The following is a 17062-nucleotide window of genomic DNA, read 5'->3' as shown; positions in this document are numbered from 1 at the left end:
CAGATGAAGAAGACTCATAAAGGTTGTTAGGCCTGACGGAAAATGCTTTAATTTATTCATAAGATTTTAATATGGATGCTTGTGAACTTATTTTTCAGTGAGAGGTATCGCTTATTCATTCAGCAATAAGCAATTCAGTCTTTGCACATATATGGATTCTTATTTTTTTGAATATAGAATAAAGGACTGGAAAGATTACTGGAAAGCCCTCTTTTTGGTTACTGGTTGTTTTCCACTCTTTGCAACCCAAGTTGTTAATTACTACATTGGAAGTGAGTGAAGCTAATTGGCTCAGCTCTGATCAGATGTCCAATCACTGTTGGCCAAGGAGGTGGGGCCAAAGGATAGCGACAGGACCACTGAGGACCCACCCGCAGGCCCTAGAAGGTGGCGGGGGCAGGGGAGCAGTTTTCAGAAGAGAGAAAATTGTTGGAAATACACAGATACCCTTAAAGACACTTAGTCTTATTCTTAGGTGTCCATGGGCTACAGAGCCTTTCAATCCCATACCTATCATGCATTTAGTTTTTGTTGTTGTTGTTTTTCAAAATGGAATCTTGCTCTGCCACCCAGGCTGGAGTATAGTGGCATGATCTCAGCTCACTGCAACCTCTGCCCCCTACCTTCAAGTGATTCTCTTGCCTCAGCTTCCCGAGTAGCTGGGATTACAGGTGCCCACCACCACACTTGGCTAATTTTTGTATTTTTAATAGACACGGGGTTTCACCATGTTGGTCAGGTTGGTCTCGAACTCCTGACCTCATGATCTGTCTGCCTCAGCCACCCAAAGTGCTGGGATTACAGCCGTGAGCCACCATGCCCGGCCTTGCATTTCTTTTTAACAGCCATGTGATTATATAGATGATATTTGCTAAGCTTTTGATTTATTTGGAACCAATTAATAGCTGGCAGTCAAGTTCTTTGGAAAGTCAAATCACACCATATTGGAAATTTCTTTTTAGTTACTGAGTAATAAGGTCATTTGTTATTGACATGGCTTCTGACACCTCTCCCCTGCATTATTATTCCTTGTTAAATCACTTCCTGAGAAGGATGGAGAATGTTTTCCACCTTAGATGGCACAGTTTATATTGACTTTCTCTGGGAGAAAGTGAAGTTCAGAGAAAAGAGTGAAAGGGATCATTTTTTTCTGTTTATGGAGAATGGAGGTGAAATTTTTCTTTGGTGGAGAAGGCGAGTTGGCAGTGGAATTCAATTAACCTTTCACTGGGGGCCTAAGAGGCACCGTGCAGAATTCAGAGGGAGCGTGAGGCTCTAGATCTGGTGGGAGCCGCTGGCCCTGCTATCTTCTGACTGGTGTCACCACTGTATTCAATGTGTTTAAAAGCAAGCAAAGAAGGTACCTGTCTTCTCACCCAGGTGTTTGAAGAAACAGTTCTCTGTAATGGATGGCTTTTCGGTTGGCCTGAAAATAAATACGTTTTAACCGTTTATCAAAGGAAATGGAAAAGCTGGGCTGCAAAGAGCCAAGCTTCCCTCTGAATCTCCACAATGGCGAAGTTTAGGAATGGTGGTGCCTGGGGACGGAGGCGGGATCTCTCCGTGGTGTTGATCGGATCTTTGTTCTCTGGGTAGCGTTGTCAGAATATATTTCTGGAATGGCGAGCCCTCCTGTGTGTGCAGCTGGGCTGCCCAAGCCAAATCAACACAGATTTTCATTTTCTAGGAGTGTAAGATTTTAAATATATTCAGATCTTTCCACAGCCTTCCACAGGGTCTTGTCACACAGTCTCCTGTTTGGCTGTGAGTTTGATTGTATATTGATGGGGGTTGTTTTAGCACAAGTCATCTGGTTTCTCTGCTGATCAGGGAAACTTCCTGGAGAAGACCAGTGTTCCAGAGGATTCTGTCCGGGAGAAGAGAGTGTATGTCTATACAGCATGGAGGGGGCCACACGGGGGAATGGGGAGGCGTTAGATTCTGGGTTTATGCTTGATATCTGAAAAGTTACACCGTCCTTCTGTACCACAGGAGGCCATGTTTTCTAGGTGACAAGGCTTACTGTTGTAACTGGAGCTTTTTGTTTATTCCTCTTCCTCTCCCAGGTGTGGATGAGCCCAGGGAAGGACACACTGCCAGCCGCTGCTAGAGGGATCCTCCATTCCTGCATCATCTGCATGGTCCTGCTGTGAAAGGAACCCAGCAGGAACTTGTTAGACACGTCCTTCCTTCCCTCGCTGTGCACCCCTGAGCCATTGTTCCACAGTTGTCCTAACTGGGTCCTACCCTCCTCTTGCCAAGGCAAATAGCATAGTCTCAAGTGGGTGTCCCTAGGCTCATCTGCCAGCCTGAACATGAACACAAGCAAAGCTAATGATGGCCAGGGACCCCAGGGGACATGGGGCCCCGTGGGGTCTGGCCCCCAGGAGCAGGCCCTCTCATGATGCTGGTGTCTGGGAGTGAGCACCATGCCCATCACCCAGGACAATGCCGTGCTGCACCTGCCCCTCCTCTACCAGTGGCTGCAGAACAGCCTGCAGGAGGGTGGGGACGGGCCAGAGCAGCGGCTGTGCCAGGCAGCCATCCAGAAGCTGCAGGAGTACATCCAGCTGAACTTTTCTGTGGATGAAAGTACGGTCCCACCTGATCACAGCCCCCCTGAAATGGAGATCTGTACTGTGTACCTCACCAAGGAGCTGGGGGACACTGAGACTGTGGGGCTCAGTTTTGGGAACATCCCTGTTTTTGGAGACTATGGTGAAAAGCGCAGAGGGGGCAAGAAGAGGAAAACCCACCAGGGTCCTGTGCTGGATGTGGGCTGCATCTGGGTGACAGAGCTGAGGAAGAACAGCCCAGCAGGGAAGAGCGGGAAGGTGCGACTGCGGGATGAGATCCTCTCACTGAACGGGCAGCTGATGGTTGGTGTTGATGTCAGTGGGGCCAGGTAAGTGGGGGAATGCCTGTTGGCATGGGGGCTGGACGTGGGAAGGCTGTGGTTCCCAGATGCCTGATGTGCAAATCTGCAGCTGCAGAGGGTTATGAATCCTGCCAGTAAGAAGCTGATGGCATAAGAAATGTCTCACTGAAAGCCTCTCACCAATTCAACCAGCATCACTACTTGAACTAGAGCACAAAGGCTGGGTCTTGCATTCATTTTCGTCCCCCTGTCCCAAATCACCTTAGTCCCAGCAACCATGAGGCTCCCGGACTCACAGTCCAGAAGCCCCATCCTGAAAGATCCACTTTGATCTCATCTGAATGTTTACTGAATACTCTTGAGCATATTTCTGTTTTCTACCCACATGGCCATCCACCACCCTATGAAGTTATTATTGGACTGTCTTGGTGTTTCCCAGGTGAATCAGGGAACAAGACCCCAGGAGCCCCAAGACCATTCTCAGGATTCACAAACCCAGAAAAGCAGTCGTATTTGTAGTTTCAGGTCATTACACTGAAAGGACACGGATGAACATCAGCAAAGGTAAAAGACGGAGCATGGAGTCCGGGGAAGACCAGGCTCAAGCTTTCAGTTGTCTCTCCCAGTGGAGTTGTGCAGACAGTGCTCAGTTCTCCCAGCAGTGATGTTTGACGCCAACCAGAGACGCTCACTTGAATCTTGGTGTCTGAGGATTTTTTCTTGGGGGTGGGTCAGATGAGCATGGAGTACCTGTGTGGTTGGCCTTAGCTACTCCTCTCAAGTCACTCCAGAGGTCAGACTAATGCCACATAACCCAAGTCTTCCACCATAAGTCCCAGTCTTAGCATAAACTCTCTGACAAGGCCAAATGCCCCCACATATACAAAGATACTTTTGTCAAGCAAGATAGTCCAAGGGGCTAGATGTTATCTCCCAGGAGCCAGTCCTTTCTTTGGAATGCACACGGTCTCAATACCCCACCCCTGAGGTTAATTCTTTACTGCACAACAGGGTTTTAATATAAAAGAAGTAGCACTGGAACGTAAATTTCCTCAGCAAGGCATTGTACTGCTATAGGAGGGCGCGGCTTACAGATGAAACAATGGCGAGTGTTCACCTGGACAGGGGAGGGGAAGGGGTTCTTATTCCTGATGGAGGTCACCCCTACTGCTGTGTTGTTCCCCTATTAGCCAGGGTTAGACCACACAGTCTAGACTAATCCTGACTGGCTATTTTAAAGAGAGCAGCTGTAGGAGTCGGAGTGAAAGGGTGGGTAGTTTGATGGAAGGGATGGTTACGGGCAGTCAGAGCAGATAGCCAGGGGTGACCTAGGTCAAAGCAGGTGACCAGAGCAGGTGACTGGGACAGGTGACCAGGATGAGTCAGGACGGAGCAGGGGACCAGAGGAACAGATGTGAACTACTGATTAGAACTTATGGGAAAAGTTGTTTACTGAAGCTACAAGGAAGTTAGACTTTAAAATGGAGGACAAGAACGTACCGACATATTGATTCCTTGAAGAGAAACTTGGAGTTCACGATGTCTAACAATAGCTATATAGGAAAGAGACTGGGAAAGAGAATTTGAAGATATTCTGAGTGAGATCCATGAATTTTGTCAAGCTTTCAGGGGCACCTGGGAGTAAGGCTCCTATGTCCTAGAAGGAGAGAATCATGGAGAGAAAGCTCCCTTGAGAAACATAGTGATCTTTGGTGATGGAGACATCTAATCCAAGGAGACTCTGCAAGGAGGGAACCGGAGCAGAAATACCTTGACCTTAATCTTCATCTTCCCTCCAATGTCAGAGCCCCCCATCGTGGAAACCAGCCAGAAGCCAGGGGCAGGGGAATCCATTGATTTGTCTATATGTGTCGGTGCCCTGGTGCAAAGTACAGGGTCGAGAAGGATGGAGATTGGATGTGGAGGTCAATAAGAAGTCATCGGGGCTGGGCGCAGTGGCTCACACCTATAATCCCAGCACTTTGGGAGGCCGAGGTGGGTGGATCACGAGGTCAAGAGATCAAGACCATCCTGGTCAAAATGGTGAAACCCTGTCTCAACTAAAAATAAAAAAAAAAAATTAGCTGGGCCTGGTGGCACGCACCTGTAGTCCACAGCTACTGAGGAGGCTGAGGCAGGAGAATTGCTTGAACCCAGGAGGCGGAGATTGAGGTGAGCTGAGATCGCGCCATTGCACTCTAGCCTGGGTAACAAGAGTGAAACTCCGTCTTAAAAAACAAAAACCAAGAAGTCACTGGGCACACACAACATGGTTCAAATTCAAAGGATCCAGTACCTGGAAAGGACGTAGCACAGAGCTGACAGGCAGGCGTGAGTACTTACGTGGTAGACACTCTTACCAGTATTCCTTTGGTTTTCCTCTTCAACTGCAGAGATGCTTTTAGCCAATGGCTAGGTGCCTGGCTGCCTGTTACTGGGAGAAGCCACTCATTTCCAAGGAGGGATGAAACAATTTTATTTGGGATTAGAGATTGTTCTCAGAAAAGGAGCAAGGCTGACCACCACCAGCCTCAAGATGCTACAAGGAGCTGACAAAGTGACTCAGGTCCCTGGAGGCTGGGTCCAGGGTTAGAAGTGGGCATTGCCATGGAGCTGGAGATGGCCCTTTCGAAGTGGTCCCTAAGGACCCCTACCATTTCATTTGCAGCTATCTGGATGGAAGGAAGCTGATTTGGATAGAGAGGTTGAAGGAAGATCAGGGAAGGGACATCCAGCAGGAGAATGAAGTAGTTGGGAGCTCCATCCATCTCCAGAACAGATAACTGGGGCTGCCTCCTTGGGTTCACCTTACTAGCTGGCCGGTCTTGGGAAAATTATACCTCTTAGCCTCAGATTCCCCATCTGTGAAATGGAAATCATAAGACCATTGATGCCAATGACTAAAGTACATATAAAGGGCTTAGCGCTATGTCTAGTAAGTAGTGCTCTATATGTATTAATATGCGCCTGGCCCCGATGACTTCTTATTGACCTCCGCATCCAATCTCCATCCTTCTCGACCCTGTACTTTGCACCAGGGCACCGACACATATAGACAAATCAATTACCACTCATTACTACTATTCATGGAGAGTGTTTGGGAGGTTACTGGAGTCTGCAGGAGGCAAAGGTTTCTTCCCCAGCCTTAGCAAACCTATCTACCCCTAGGATGAGATGGCTTTCCAGCTACCAATGGAGGATTCCTTGACGTTTTCATTTATATGTTGGGGGAGTGATAGGATGATGCCCAGTTTTGCAAAGAAAGAAGGTAAAGAGGGTGGAACACGGGACTAGAATCTTTACTGACGCTCTGAAGAAGGAGCACGTGTGGTGTGAGGGAGGGGATGGTGGACTGGGTTCAGGATTCCAGGTTCTCTCCCAGGTCATCTAGCAACTAGCTTTCAGACCCTGGGTAAGTTTCTTGGGATGTTGGCGCTGGAGTGGGAGGGAGGTTCGCTGTAGATGCGTAAGCTAAAATATTAGGGGTGAATCTGTGAAACCCTTCTTTATCTATCTGGGCTAGTGTTACTGTTCCAGAAGCCTGTAGAGGTCAAGTGGTGTTCCTGGGATGCCACAGTGATAACCGGCAGAGCCGAGGCTCAGGCCCACTCTCTGACTCCGAGCCGAATGTCCAATTCTGTGTACTGCTTCATTTCTGGGCACTCAAAAAGAGATGCTTGGATGGGTGTGGCCTGTTCATATGTGGACTCAAATAGCTGAAGCTGAGGAGCTTAGGAAATAGGAATGGGAGAAAATGTCAGGGCATAGACCAGTGCGTTTCATAATTGTTACATTTGGCTCTTCCATAACATACCTGAGATTTGTTTTAATCAAGTATGGGAAGAGACACTGACATGGAAATGACCGTCACGAACACTCAGCTCTCTAGAGGCAGGAGGCATGCCACACCACGCAGGGCTACCCAGGGAAGTGCCAGGGTTAGTCAGGAGGCAGAGGAGAGCAAGGAGAACATGCCTCAAAGCCTTTATTTTATTTTTTAAATTTTTTTTGTTAGAGACCACCTCTTTAGTCTGTCATTCAGGCCGGAGTACAGAGGCGCAATCAGAGCTCACTTGAACTCTTGGGCTCAAAGGATCCTCCCACCTTAGCCTCTCCAGTAACTAAGGCTACAGGTATGCACCACTGCATCTGGCTTTTTTTTTTTTTTCTGGTAGAGATGGTATCTTACTGTGTTGCCCAGGTTGGTCTCAAACTCCTGGCCTCAAGTGATCCTCCCACCTCAGCCTGCAAAAGTGTTAGGATTACAGGTATGAATCACTGCACCCAGCCCCATAGGATCTTTTGAGGTTTTCATGGGAAGGAACAGAGGAGGCAGGGTAGGTATGCTGAGTATGCTTAGGATTGGATAGTTTGAATAATTTCAGTAGGCTCCAGACTATATGGGTGGTCCTTAGTTGTCCAAGTATCTGGCTCTGGAGTGATTTGAGGAAGGGAGAGTAGTGTGTGAGTTTGATAAAGGAGATAATTGGGTACGACTCTGGGTTGGTTGGTTTGTATGTTAAAGCTCTACTCGCAAGGGAGTCCTTTGCTATCTCTAGGAATTAGCTACCCTTGGGACATGCAGCTTGTCCACATTCAAGTCTCCAAATGTCAGAGCATCAAGAATACAGAAAATAGGGGCAAAATAGCTCACGCCTGTAATTTCGGCACTTTGGGAGGTGGAGACAGGAGGATCGCTTGAGCCCTGGGTTCAAGACCAGCCTGAGCAACATGGCAAGGCCCCATCTCTACAAAAAAAAAAAAAATTTTTTTTTAATTAGTCAGGTATGGTGGTGCACACCTGTAGTCCCAGCTACTCGGGAGGCTGAGGTGGGAGGATTGCTTAAGCCCAGGAGGTCGAGGTTACTGTGAGCCATGTTGGCACCACTGTACTTCAGCCTGGGCAACACAGCAAGACCCTCCCTCAAAAAAAAATATATATATATATATATATATAGAAAATAAGACCATATAAATGAAAAAGCTGGGCTTCTGGAAACCTTCCACGACCAAGGAAGTAAAGTCTCATTTAGTGCTCAAGAGTCATGACTTTGAAATTACTGTCTGTGACGATGTAGCCATTTGTTTGCGGGACGATGAAAAGCCAGGTGAAAGACGGTATACCCGGAAGCCACTGAGATGTAGTGGTAGGAGAAGGGGAAGGCCAAGACCTATTGCTTGGTGTTCACGAAAGAGAGCTTGAAATTGAATCAAGTAATGAGGCAAGGAATCCTCAAGTCCAGGGCTCCTCTTCCCTCATAGCAGTCAAGGAGTTAACCAGACATACTAGCTTGATTTTTCACTCCCTAGTTCTCTTGAATAATTGTAAGAAGTGGGCGGGACACAGTGGCTCCTGCCTGTAATCCCAGCACTTTGGGAGGCGGAGGCAGGCAGATACCTGAGGTCAGGAGTTCAAGACCAGCCTGACCAACAAAGTGAAACCTCATCTCTACTAAAAATACAAAAATTAACCAGGAATGGTGATATGTGTCTGTAATCCCAGCTACTCAGGAAGCTGAGCCTGGAGAATTGCTTGGACCCAGAAGGCAGAGGCTGCAGTGAGCCGAGATTGTGCTACTGCACTCCAGCCTGGGTGACAGAGCGAGATTCTGTCTCAAGAAAAAACAAAATATTGCAAGTACCATTTATCGAGCAGTTTCTACCATAAAGGATGTCTGCCAACCACGATCTCATTTAATAGCGACCACAATTTCATAAAAGACAGCCTTTGATGAGAAACCTCGGCTGTATATCAATTGCCCAAGGTCATCTAAGTAAGAGACAAAACAGATTTGAACCCAAGTCCTTCTGGCTCCATCGTCTGCATTCCTAACCACTGTGATGTGCTGCCTCAGCTTCTGCACCAGACCTGTACTTTGGTCCTGTTCCATCTGGTGCGTCATTTCATGGATGGTTTACACCTTCACCGAATACCTCCTCAGTATAATCAGACTCCAGGGAAGAAAATGACTTGTGAAGAGCAAACTCTAAGGCTTCCACCTGCCCAGACTTGACAAGGAAAACAAGTCCCCCGCCTCATTTTATAAAAAGAAGCCTGGTGGGCAGTGGTGGCTCACGCCTATAATCCCAGCACTTTGGGAGGCCGAGGTGGGTGGATCACCTGAGGTCAAGAGTTCGAGACCAGCCTGGCCAACATGGGGCAATCCCGCCTCTACTAAAAATACAAAAAAAAAAAACCCAGCCGGGCGTGGTGATGTGCATCTGTAATCCCAGCTACTCAGGAAGCTGAGGCTGGAGAATCACTTGAACCCGGGAGGCAGAGGTTGCAGTGAGCCAAGATGGTGCCGCCACTGCACTCCAGCCTGGGCAACAGAGCAAGACTCCGTCTCAAAATAAATAAAATAAGTAAAATAAAAGGAAGCCTAGTTTTAATATAGATTCATTTTGGCAAATTTATCTCTAGCCACAGCTTCAGGACTAGAAGCATCTTTGAGATTTAGGAAGTAGGGAGTTGAAAGTGTTTTATTTTTATTTGGTTTTTGTTTTGTTTTGTTTTGCTTTTTGAGATGGAGTCTCGCTCTGCTGCCCAGGCTGGAGTGCAGTGGTGCAGTCTCAGCTCACTGCAACCTCCGCTTCCCGGGTTCAAGCGATTCTCCTGCATCAGCCTCCCACAGGAACCTCCTGCAACATAGTAAGACACCATCTCTACCAAAAAAAAAAAAAAAAAAAAAAAAAAAGCCAGATTCGGTGATGTACAACTGTAGTCTTAGTTACTGAAGAGGCTAAGGTGGGAGGATCCCTTGAGCCCAAGAGTTCAAGGCAGCAGTGAGCTATGATTATGCCTCTGCACTCCAGCCTGGGTGATAGAGTAAGGTGTGATCTCTAACAAAAAAAAAATAAAAAATAAAATAAAGGCTTTAAGGCATGTTCTCCTCTCTCTCATCTGCCTGTAGCTGGGACTACAGGCGCCTGCTGCCATGCCCAGCTCATTTTTGTATTTTTAGTAGAGACGGGGTTTCACTGTGTTAGCTAGGATGGTCTCAATCTCCTGGCCTCATGATCCACCCACCTCAGCGTCCCAAAGTGCTGGGATTACAGGCGTGAGCCACCGTGCCCAGCCCGAAAGTGTTTTATTGTATGTTCTCAAGATGTTCCTTACTACTCTTTATAACTTTCCTTCAACACTAAATTTTCCCACCTATCTATGTGAGCTTTGTCCTAAAAAGTGGTAAGTAGAAATTAGAGTTCTGCTGAGACGCCAGTGTACCTCTCTGCCTCCCAGCAAATGGCTCCTCAGTTGTGGTTGCCTGTTCACTCTTATTTGCAACCAGTGGGTTTCGGGGTCAACACACCAGCTTACCTGCCAGCCTGATAAATGGTCCACACTAGCGAGTACAGCTGTCTTATGAGGCGCTCTCTTGCAATCTGTTTTGCTTCCCGTCTGGAGTTTGATTTTGAATTGAAAACTACCTTAGACGATGTTATGGGTGGACTATGCCCCCCCAAAATTCCTATGTTGAAGTCCTAGCCCCCAAAATATGACCTTATTTAGAAACAGGGTCATTGCAGAAGGAATTAGTTAAGATGAGGTCCTACCAGAGGAGGTTGGCCCCTACTCCAGGATAACTGTTGTCTTTATAAAAAGGGCAAATTCTGGCCTGGCACAGTGGCTCAAGCCTGTAATCCCAGCACTTTGGGAGCTGAGGCAGGTGGATCACGAAGTCAAGAGATCTAGACCATCCTGGCCAACATGGTGAAACCCCGTCTCTACTAAAAATACAAAAATTAGCTGGGCGTGGTGATGCACGCCTGTAGTCCCAGCTACTCGGAAGGTTGAGGCAGGAGAATCGCTTGAACCCAGGAGGTGGAGGTTGCAGTGAGTCAAGATCCTGCCACTGTACACCTGCCTGGTGACAGAGTGAGACTCTGTCTCAGGAGAAAAGAAAAAAAAAAGAGCAAATTCGGACACAGACACACAGGAATAACACCATGTATGATTGGAGTTATGCTACTGAAAGCCAAGGAATGTCCAGACGCCAGGAGACAGGCTTGGAACAAGCCCTTCCCCAGCCTCTCCATTACTAGGGGAGCTTGGTCCTGCTGATGCCTTGAGCTCAGGCTTCTCACCTCTAGAACTGTGAGACAGTAAATCCCTGTGGCTTAAGCCTCCCAGTTTGTGGTCACCCCCTTCTAATACAGGTGGCATGTGGTCCCTGTCACCTTATAGGAGTCCATTTTTCGGATGATTTCCTCCCTGACACTGGACATTTCAGAGCGCTGTGGATGTTTTTGGATGGGACACTGAGAATCGTGTGTGCTGACTGGGAGAAGCAGGTACAGTGTGTGGAAGATGGGGTCATGATTTGCTTATTTCAAAAATTAGTTTAGGGTCAATTTGGAACGTCCATAGCTGAAGAAAGAACAAAAGATTCAAGGCCATGGGTTTGACAGACCTTCTGTACCCCAGACCCAGATTAGAACCTAAACCTCTGACTGTCCCCAAATTACAGACCCTGTTCCTGATTCCTACCTTCTCACTGGCTGGCACTCCTGATCCTTAGTAACCCTGGGGAGGCTTTATTCTTTTGAGTGGTAGCAGCTTCGTCCTGGTGGAAACTTCTAGAGGACTTTCTGGGAACAGAGGTATCCGTGATGTTTGATGTCACATGTCCCATCTTGAAGGCATAACTGATAACTTACGGAGGAAAGTTTCTGTTTGTGAGCTCTATCACGTCCACTCTGGCGACTTTCTGGAATGTTCTACTTACTTGTTTGGTGCAGGGAGAACTGGGAAGATTTTCTAGATCAGTTCCTACGGAGGAATACTTTGTAACTGCAGTTACTCCCTAGCTTTCTATAAGTATACCAGATTTGTTCCCTAAGGACAGATTGTTCCAAATTGGTCACAAAATACGGAATTAATTAAAACAAAACCCACACACTAAAACAGAAACAAACAGTCTTTTCTGAAAACTAAAAGTCTTTTTACTTAAAATGCATTTTTGCAAAATGTAAACTTTGGGCGTCTTTGTGTACACACACACACACACACACACACATATTTTTGAAACGGAGTTTCACTCTTGTTGCCCCTGCTAGAGTGCAGTGGCACGATCTCAACTCACTGCAACCTCTGCCTTCTGGGTTCAAGTGATTCTTCTGTCTCAGCCTCCTGAATAGCTGGGATTTTAAGTTCCCACCACCATGCCTGGCTTATTTTTTGTATTTTTAGTAGAGATGGGATTTCACACCATGTTGGCCAAGCTGGTCTTGAACTCCTGACCTTAGGTGATCCAACCACTGTGGCCTCCCAAAGTTCTGGGATTACAGGCATGAGCCACCACGCTTGGCCGTCTTTGTACATTAGTAAACATGAGCAGAGCACAGTGCAGAGAACACAGACCTCAGAGAGAGGCGGATCTGGCTTCTGGAGCCACTTACTGGCTGCATGTTGGGGGCAGGTGACCTCATCCACAAGCTGTTGTTGCTAATTTCCCTAAAAGAGTTGTTAAGTGGATGGCAGAAGACTTACCTAATGTACTGAATACAGCACATGGTAGATGTTCAGCCGGAGGTAACTTTTAACACCCCACCCATTCAGCCTCAGGCAACCTGAACCCAGAGCACAGCATGTACCTGAGAGACCCGTTTGACTTTGAGGGAGAGAGAAGAGCCTCAAACTCTGCCAGTTCACTTCACAACGAAGACAAACAATACTCTTTGGTCCAGACACTGCAGTACATTCCAATATTGAGCAAGTGTCGTGGCATGGGGGCCCACCATTTGGAAGGGATGCTGGTGCATGCAGGAACTGGAGCCTGCGGGGGCCGATGGCACCTTTGAGTTCCTGGAGCATGAGAAGTCTGTGCAGTCCTAGAAGAGGAGCCAGGAGGCTGGGCTGGCAGGAGGGGGCTGAGGGCTCAGGGCGACAGGCCAGTTGATACAGAGGTATGACATGCTGTGAGGATCAGCGGAATGTCAGCCCTGGTCAGAAGTCACCTTTAGTACAGTACCCGCCGCCTTGAACTTGCATGTGAAATTAAATTTAGGGTTGTTGCAAACTTAGGCTCTGGTTACCCATGGCAACCTTGAATTCTCTCTGGATTATAGCAGGTTTTAAACAGTGTCAAGAGGCTGCTAGAAGGTGTTACTTGGAGAAATGACTGCAGGTAGTGATGTAGGTAGGAGACGGTAGAGAGAAAGAATTTCCAATTATAGCTTGATAATATCATCTCTGGGGCCATTTAGCATAAGGGTCCTGCCTACCTGAATATACCCAAAGGCACCTGACACTCTATGCAGGACTGGATTTATAGTAAGAGGTTGTCATCACGGTGACTTAGAGATATTAAGGAAAGGTGAAATTATACACAGCTTGCTGTTTAAGAAGCCAGAGAAGCATGTAATACGCTTTAGAAAGATTTTCCTTACAGGTTAAAAGGAAAACAAGTTTCAGCATTTACAATTCAAGTGTGTGGAAAACCCACCATGTGGAACAGCCCATTCCCCAAGGATGAAGTGTAAATGAAGCGTTGCGGACGGTTTGTTCGTGGCCCACTTCATTCTTTTCAGACTGCTGCCTCCACATTATGTCACTCCAGGAAGGTTTCTGGAAGGTATCCCAGGGTTCATCCAAGTCCCATTTTCTCACTACCAACGTGGAAACTGAGGCTTCGGGAGGCGGTTTCCTGGCATCAAGTATCATCTTAGAGAAGAGTGAGGACTAGAATTCATGCTCTCTGACTCAAATTCTAGAACTTTTTCTTTAGAATCACAAATAATAACTAATGAGGCCGGGCACAGTGGTTCACACCTGTAACCACAGGCGCTTTGGGAGGCCAAAGTGGGTGGATCACTTGAGGTCAGGAGTTCAAGACCAGCCTGGCCAACATAGTGAAACCCCGTCTCTACTGAAAATACAAAAAATTAGCCGGGCGTGGTGAAACTTGCCTGTAGTTCCGGCTACTCAGGAGGCTGAGGCAGGAGAATCGCTTGAACTGCAGTGAACCAGGATTGCACCACTGCACTCCAGCGTGGGTGACAGAGCAAGACTCCATCTCAAAAATAATAATAACAATAACTAATGAAATTAGGATTTTTTAAAGTTTATTATTTACATGAAAATATAGAAAATCTATTTTTCTACCTGTTCTGAAATTGGATGGTTACATCTAGAACCTTCCATCTCAACAAGAGTTTAGCTTATAGCTGCCTCCGAAGAGCGTAGCGATGGCCATCGGAGTGGACGGTGGGAGCTTGCTTTCCTCAGCTCTCCGGAGTGCCATCTGACAAGCTGTGAGGATCTGAGGGCCGTCGCCTGCCATCTTGTGGTTGAAATCAAGCACAGTGAGAGAAAGTGCTGGGAGCCCCAGTCCAGTTTAATATTCACAGGCTGTGTGTGTTTCACCGCTGTACTGTTCGGCTGTTTTCGGCCTTCAGAGCTCTCTCTTGAACGGCAGCATCTGAGCTATCCTCTCCGCTCTGTGACTGCTGTTGTTTTCTATGGCCCTGGGAGGTGCCCCGTCCGGCTCCCTTCCTCACACACACAGCCGGGGCTCTCAGGCACCACGCTGGTGAATGAGGAACTGATCTGAGAAATCCGCCTGTGCTAAGCTCTTCATGATGGATGACAGAGGGGAGTTCTTCGCCCCCAGTTTCTCTAACTCCAGGCTGGAATCAGAAGCCTTTTAAGGAAAGCCTGAGCAGCAAGACAATTTCCAACACCACGATGGCCAGTGGGGTGAGTTCTTCTAGAAAACTGGCAAACTTGGCCACACCCTCAGTGGTAGCCAACAGATCATTGTTGAAAGCAGCATGCACAGCTGCTTTTCAGGGTCCACTCATTTTTATGAGAGAAGAGATTCCATAAAAGGAGCGACTTCCCAGCATTTAAAGGGAGTTGAGGTTTCAGAGCCAGATCAAGAGATGCTCTTTAATTTTATCCCAGTGACCTGCTCCTCCTCTGGTACCTTGTCACAACCTTTCTGAATGGGGGCAGCTCAGCCCCTGGGTGATTAACTTTAGCCGTGGAAGATGGCTAATAAAAATACAAAAGTCAGCCGGGTGTGGTGGCACACACCTGTAATCCCAGCTACTTAGGAGGCTGAGGCAGAGAATTGCTTGAACCCAGGAGACAGAGGTTGCAGTGAGCAGAGATCACGCCACTGCCCTCCAACTTGGGCGACAGAGACTCTGTCTCCAAAAAAAGACACTCCTGTTTAACCTCTTAGCACTATGTTTGGGAATTGTAACGGCAATCGTAGTGGCAATCGTAAGCTATACAGAGAAGAAAGATAAAAGCATCTTAGTGTGAGTGTAGTGTTACGGGTCCAACTTCATGCCCTTCTATCTGTGGGCACCTCTGGCCATTTTCAGCAATCCTGACTTCTACCTTATCATTTGTGTCCAGGTACTAAATAAGTTACGAACATTTTTACTCACTCGTTTTGAGCACCAAATGCCCTCAAATGATTCTCAGGCTTTTTTTTTCCTGCCCCCAAACGTTTCTGAACTTCAAGCTTTGACACCTGTTTCCACCCTCGGCCCTCTCTTAGTTACTGTAGAAGCAGAGGCAGGTAGCTGACTGCATGCAGTGCTTAGGTGAGCCATTGCTAAAGCCCTTCAATCCCATTCCACCTGGGTTTGCCAAGCACAGAGATGAACAGACTTGCGCTCCCATCTTTTGGTGCTGGAGGGCACCAGTATCAAAAAGGCACTTCTTGCTGGAAGGCAACGATACCGGCTTTTTAAGGGCCCAAATATGTAACTCTTTCGTGCAATGTAAAATGAAATGAAACAAAGCTTTTAAGCAGTTATATAGATTTCTGCATGCTATTCTTTGAGATGTGATCTTTATCCAAAGATTTTGAGGATATGAGTTTGTTATACTATATTTAAAATGCTCTGAAGCGCTGACTACGAGAGGCTTATTTATTTATTTATTTATTTATTTTGAGAAGGAGTCTTGCTCTGTCACCCAAGCTAGACAGAGCACAATGGCACTATCTTGGTTCACTGCAACCTCCACTTCCCAGATTCAAGCGATTCTCCTGCTTCTACCTCCCAAGCAGCTGGGACAGCAGGTGCACACCATGCCTGGCTAATTTTTTGTATTTTTAGTAGAGATGGGGTTTTACCATGTTGGCCAAGCTAGTGTCAAACCCCTGAATCTCAAGTGATCTGTCCACCTTGGTATCTCAAAGTGCTGAGGTTACAAGTGTGAGCCACCAGCCGGGCCTTACTAGTGGCTTTTTTGATGACTTGGAATAACAATGTTGAATTGTATGGAGAACACACAAAGGTGTGAGTATCCTGGATCCCTTATCTTTGAGTCACAGAAACTTGGATGCCAGGGCTGCAGGGATGGTAAAATAGCTGACTTATCCCACAGGTTCCTAATTCAGCGCTCCTTGTTCACCAAAGAAAAGATGATTCTATCACTTGCAATGTCTCTTTGACTTAAATTTAGCCTTTTCCTTTTGGAGAGGAAGGCTGGGCTAGTTCAATAGCTGAAGGCTGGACTGTAAGGTTGGTTACTTGAAATGGGCCTGGGATTTATTAAGAAACTTTTGACCTTAGGAATCACATATGTATCTTCACAAACATCCCTGAAAGGAGGCCCGAACCATTATGGGGGCAAGGGAAGTGGATATCAAGCTCTGGCCAGGCATGGTGGCTTATGCCTGTGATTCCAGCACCTTTGGCGGCTGAGACAGGTTGATCACTTGAGGTCAAGAGTTGGAGACCAGCCTGGCTAACATGGTGAAACCGCATCTCTACTAAAAATATAAAACTTAGTCAGGCATGGTGGTGCATGCCTGTAGTCCCAGCTGAGGCAGGAAAACTGCTTGAACCCAGGAGGTGGAAGTTGCAGTGAGCCAGGATCGCACCACTGCACTCCAGTCTGGGCAACAGAGTGAGACTCCATCTCAAAAAAAATAAATAAATAAAAATTCAAGCTCTGTTAAGTACAGATCTCTGTTAAATTCCACAGCAAATCCGGGTGTTTTTCTCTGACTCAAGGGTTTTATTTAGTCCAGATACCCATTCCTGTGGAATCTTCATCTGAACTGGCGGAATGGGCAGAAAGAACTTAAATGGAAGTCACCGGAAAATGGCTTATGCTCTCGAATGGTGGTTGCTAAGGTGTGAAGCCTGAGAAGGTCCATGGGTAAGAGGAAAAATTACATTAGCATCCCAAGATATTTTTTAATCTTTAAAAAA

The 17062-nt window shown here is 47.0% G+C and overlaps 1 protein-coding gene across 6 annotated transcripts in view; it reads left to right on the top strand.

Moving 5' to 3' along the window:
- PDZD2 (PDZ domain containing 2) overlaps positions 1–17062 on the top strand; it is a 472221-nt gene that overhangs the window by 161982 nt on the left and 293177 nt on the right. For all 6 annotated transcript variants that reach the window (XM_074386830.1, XM_074386827.1, XM_074386818.1 and 3 more), the window contains exon 2: positions 2067–2905. In XM_074386830.1, the coding sequence (XP_074242931.1) occupies positions 2430–2905 (476 nt within the window). In that variant the 5' untranslated portion in view covers positions 2067–2429. The remainder of the gene's footprint in view (positions 1–2066; positions 2906–17062) is intronic.

Source organism: Saimiri boliviensis, chromosome 1 (assembly GCF_048565385.1).
Source record: "Saimiri boliviensis isolate mSaiBol1 chromosome 1, mSaiBol1.pri, whole genome shotgun sequence".
Lineage (NCBI taxonomy): Eukaryota > Metazoa > Chordata > Mammalia > Primates > Cebidae > Saimiri > Saimiri boliviensis.
The sequence above is the reverse complement of the archived record's forward strand: the minus strand, read 5'-3'. Positions and strand labels throughout refer to the sequence as shown.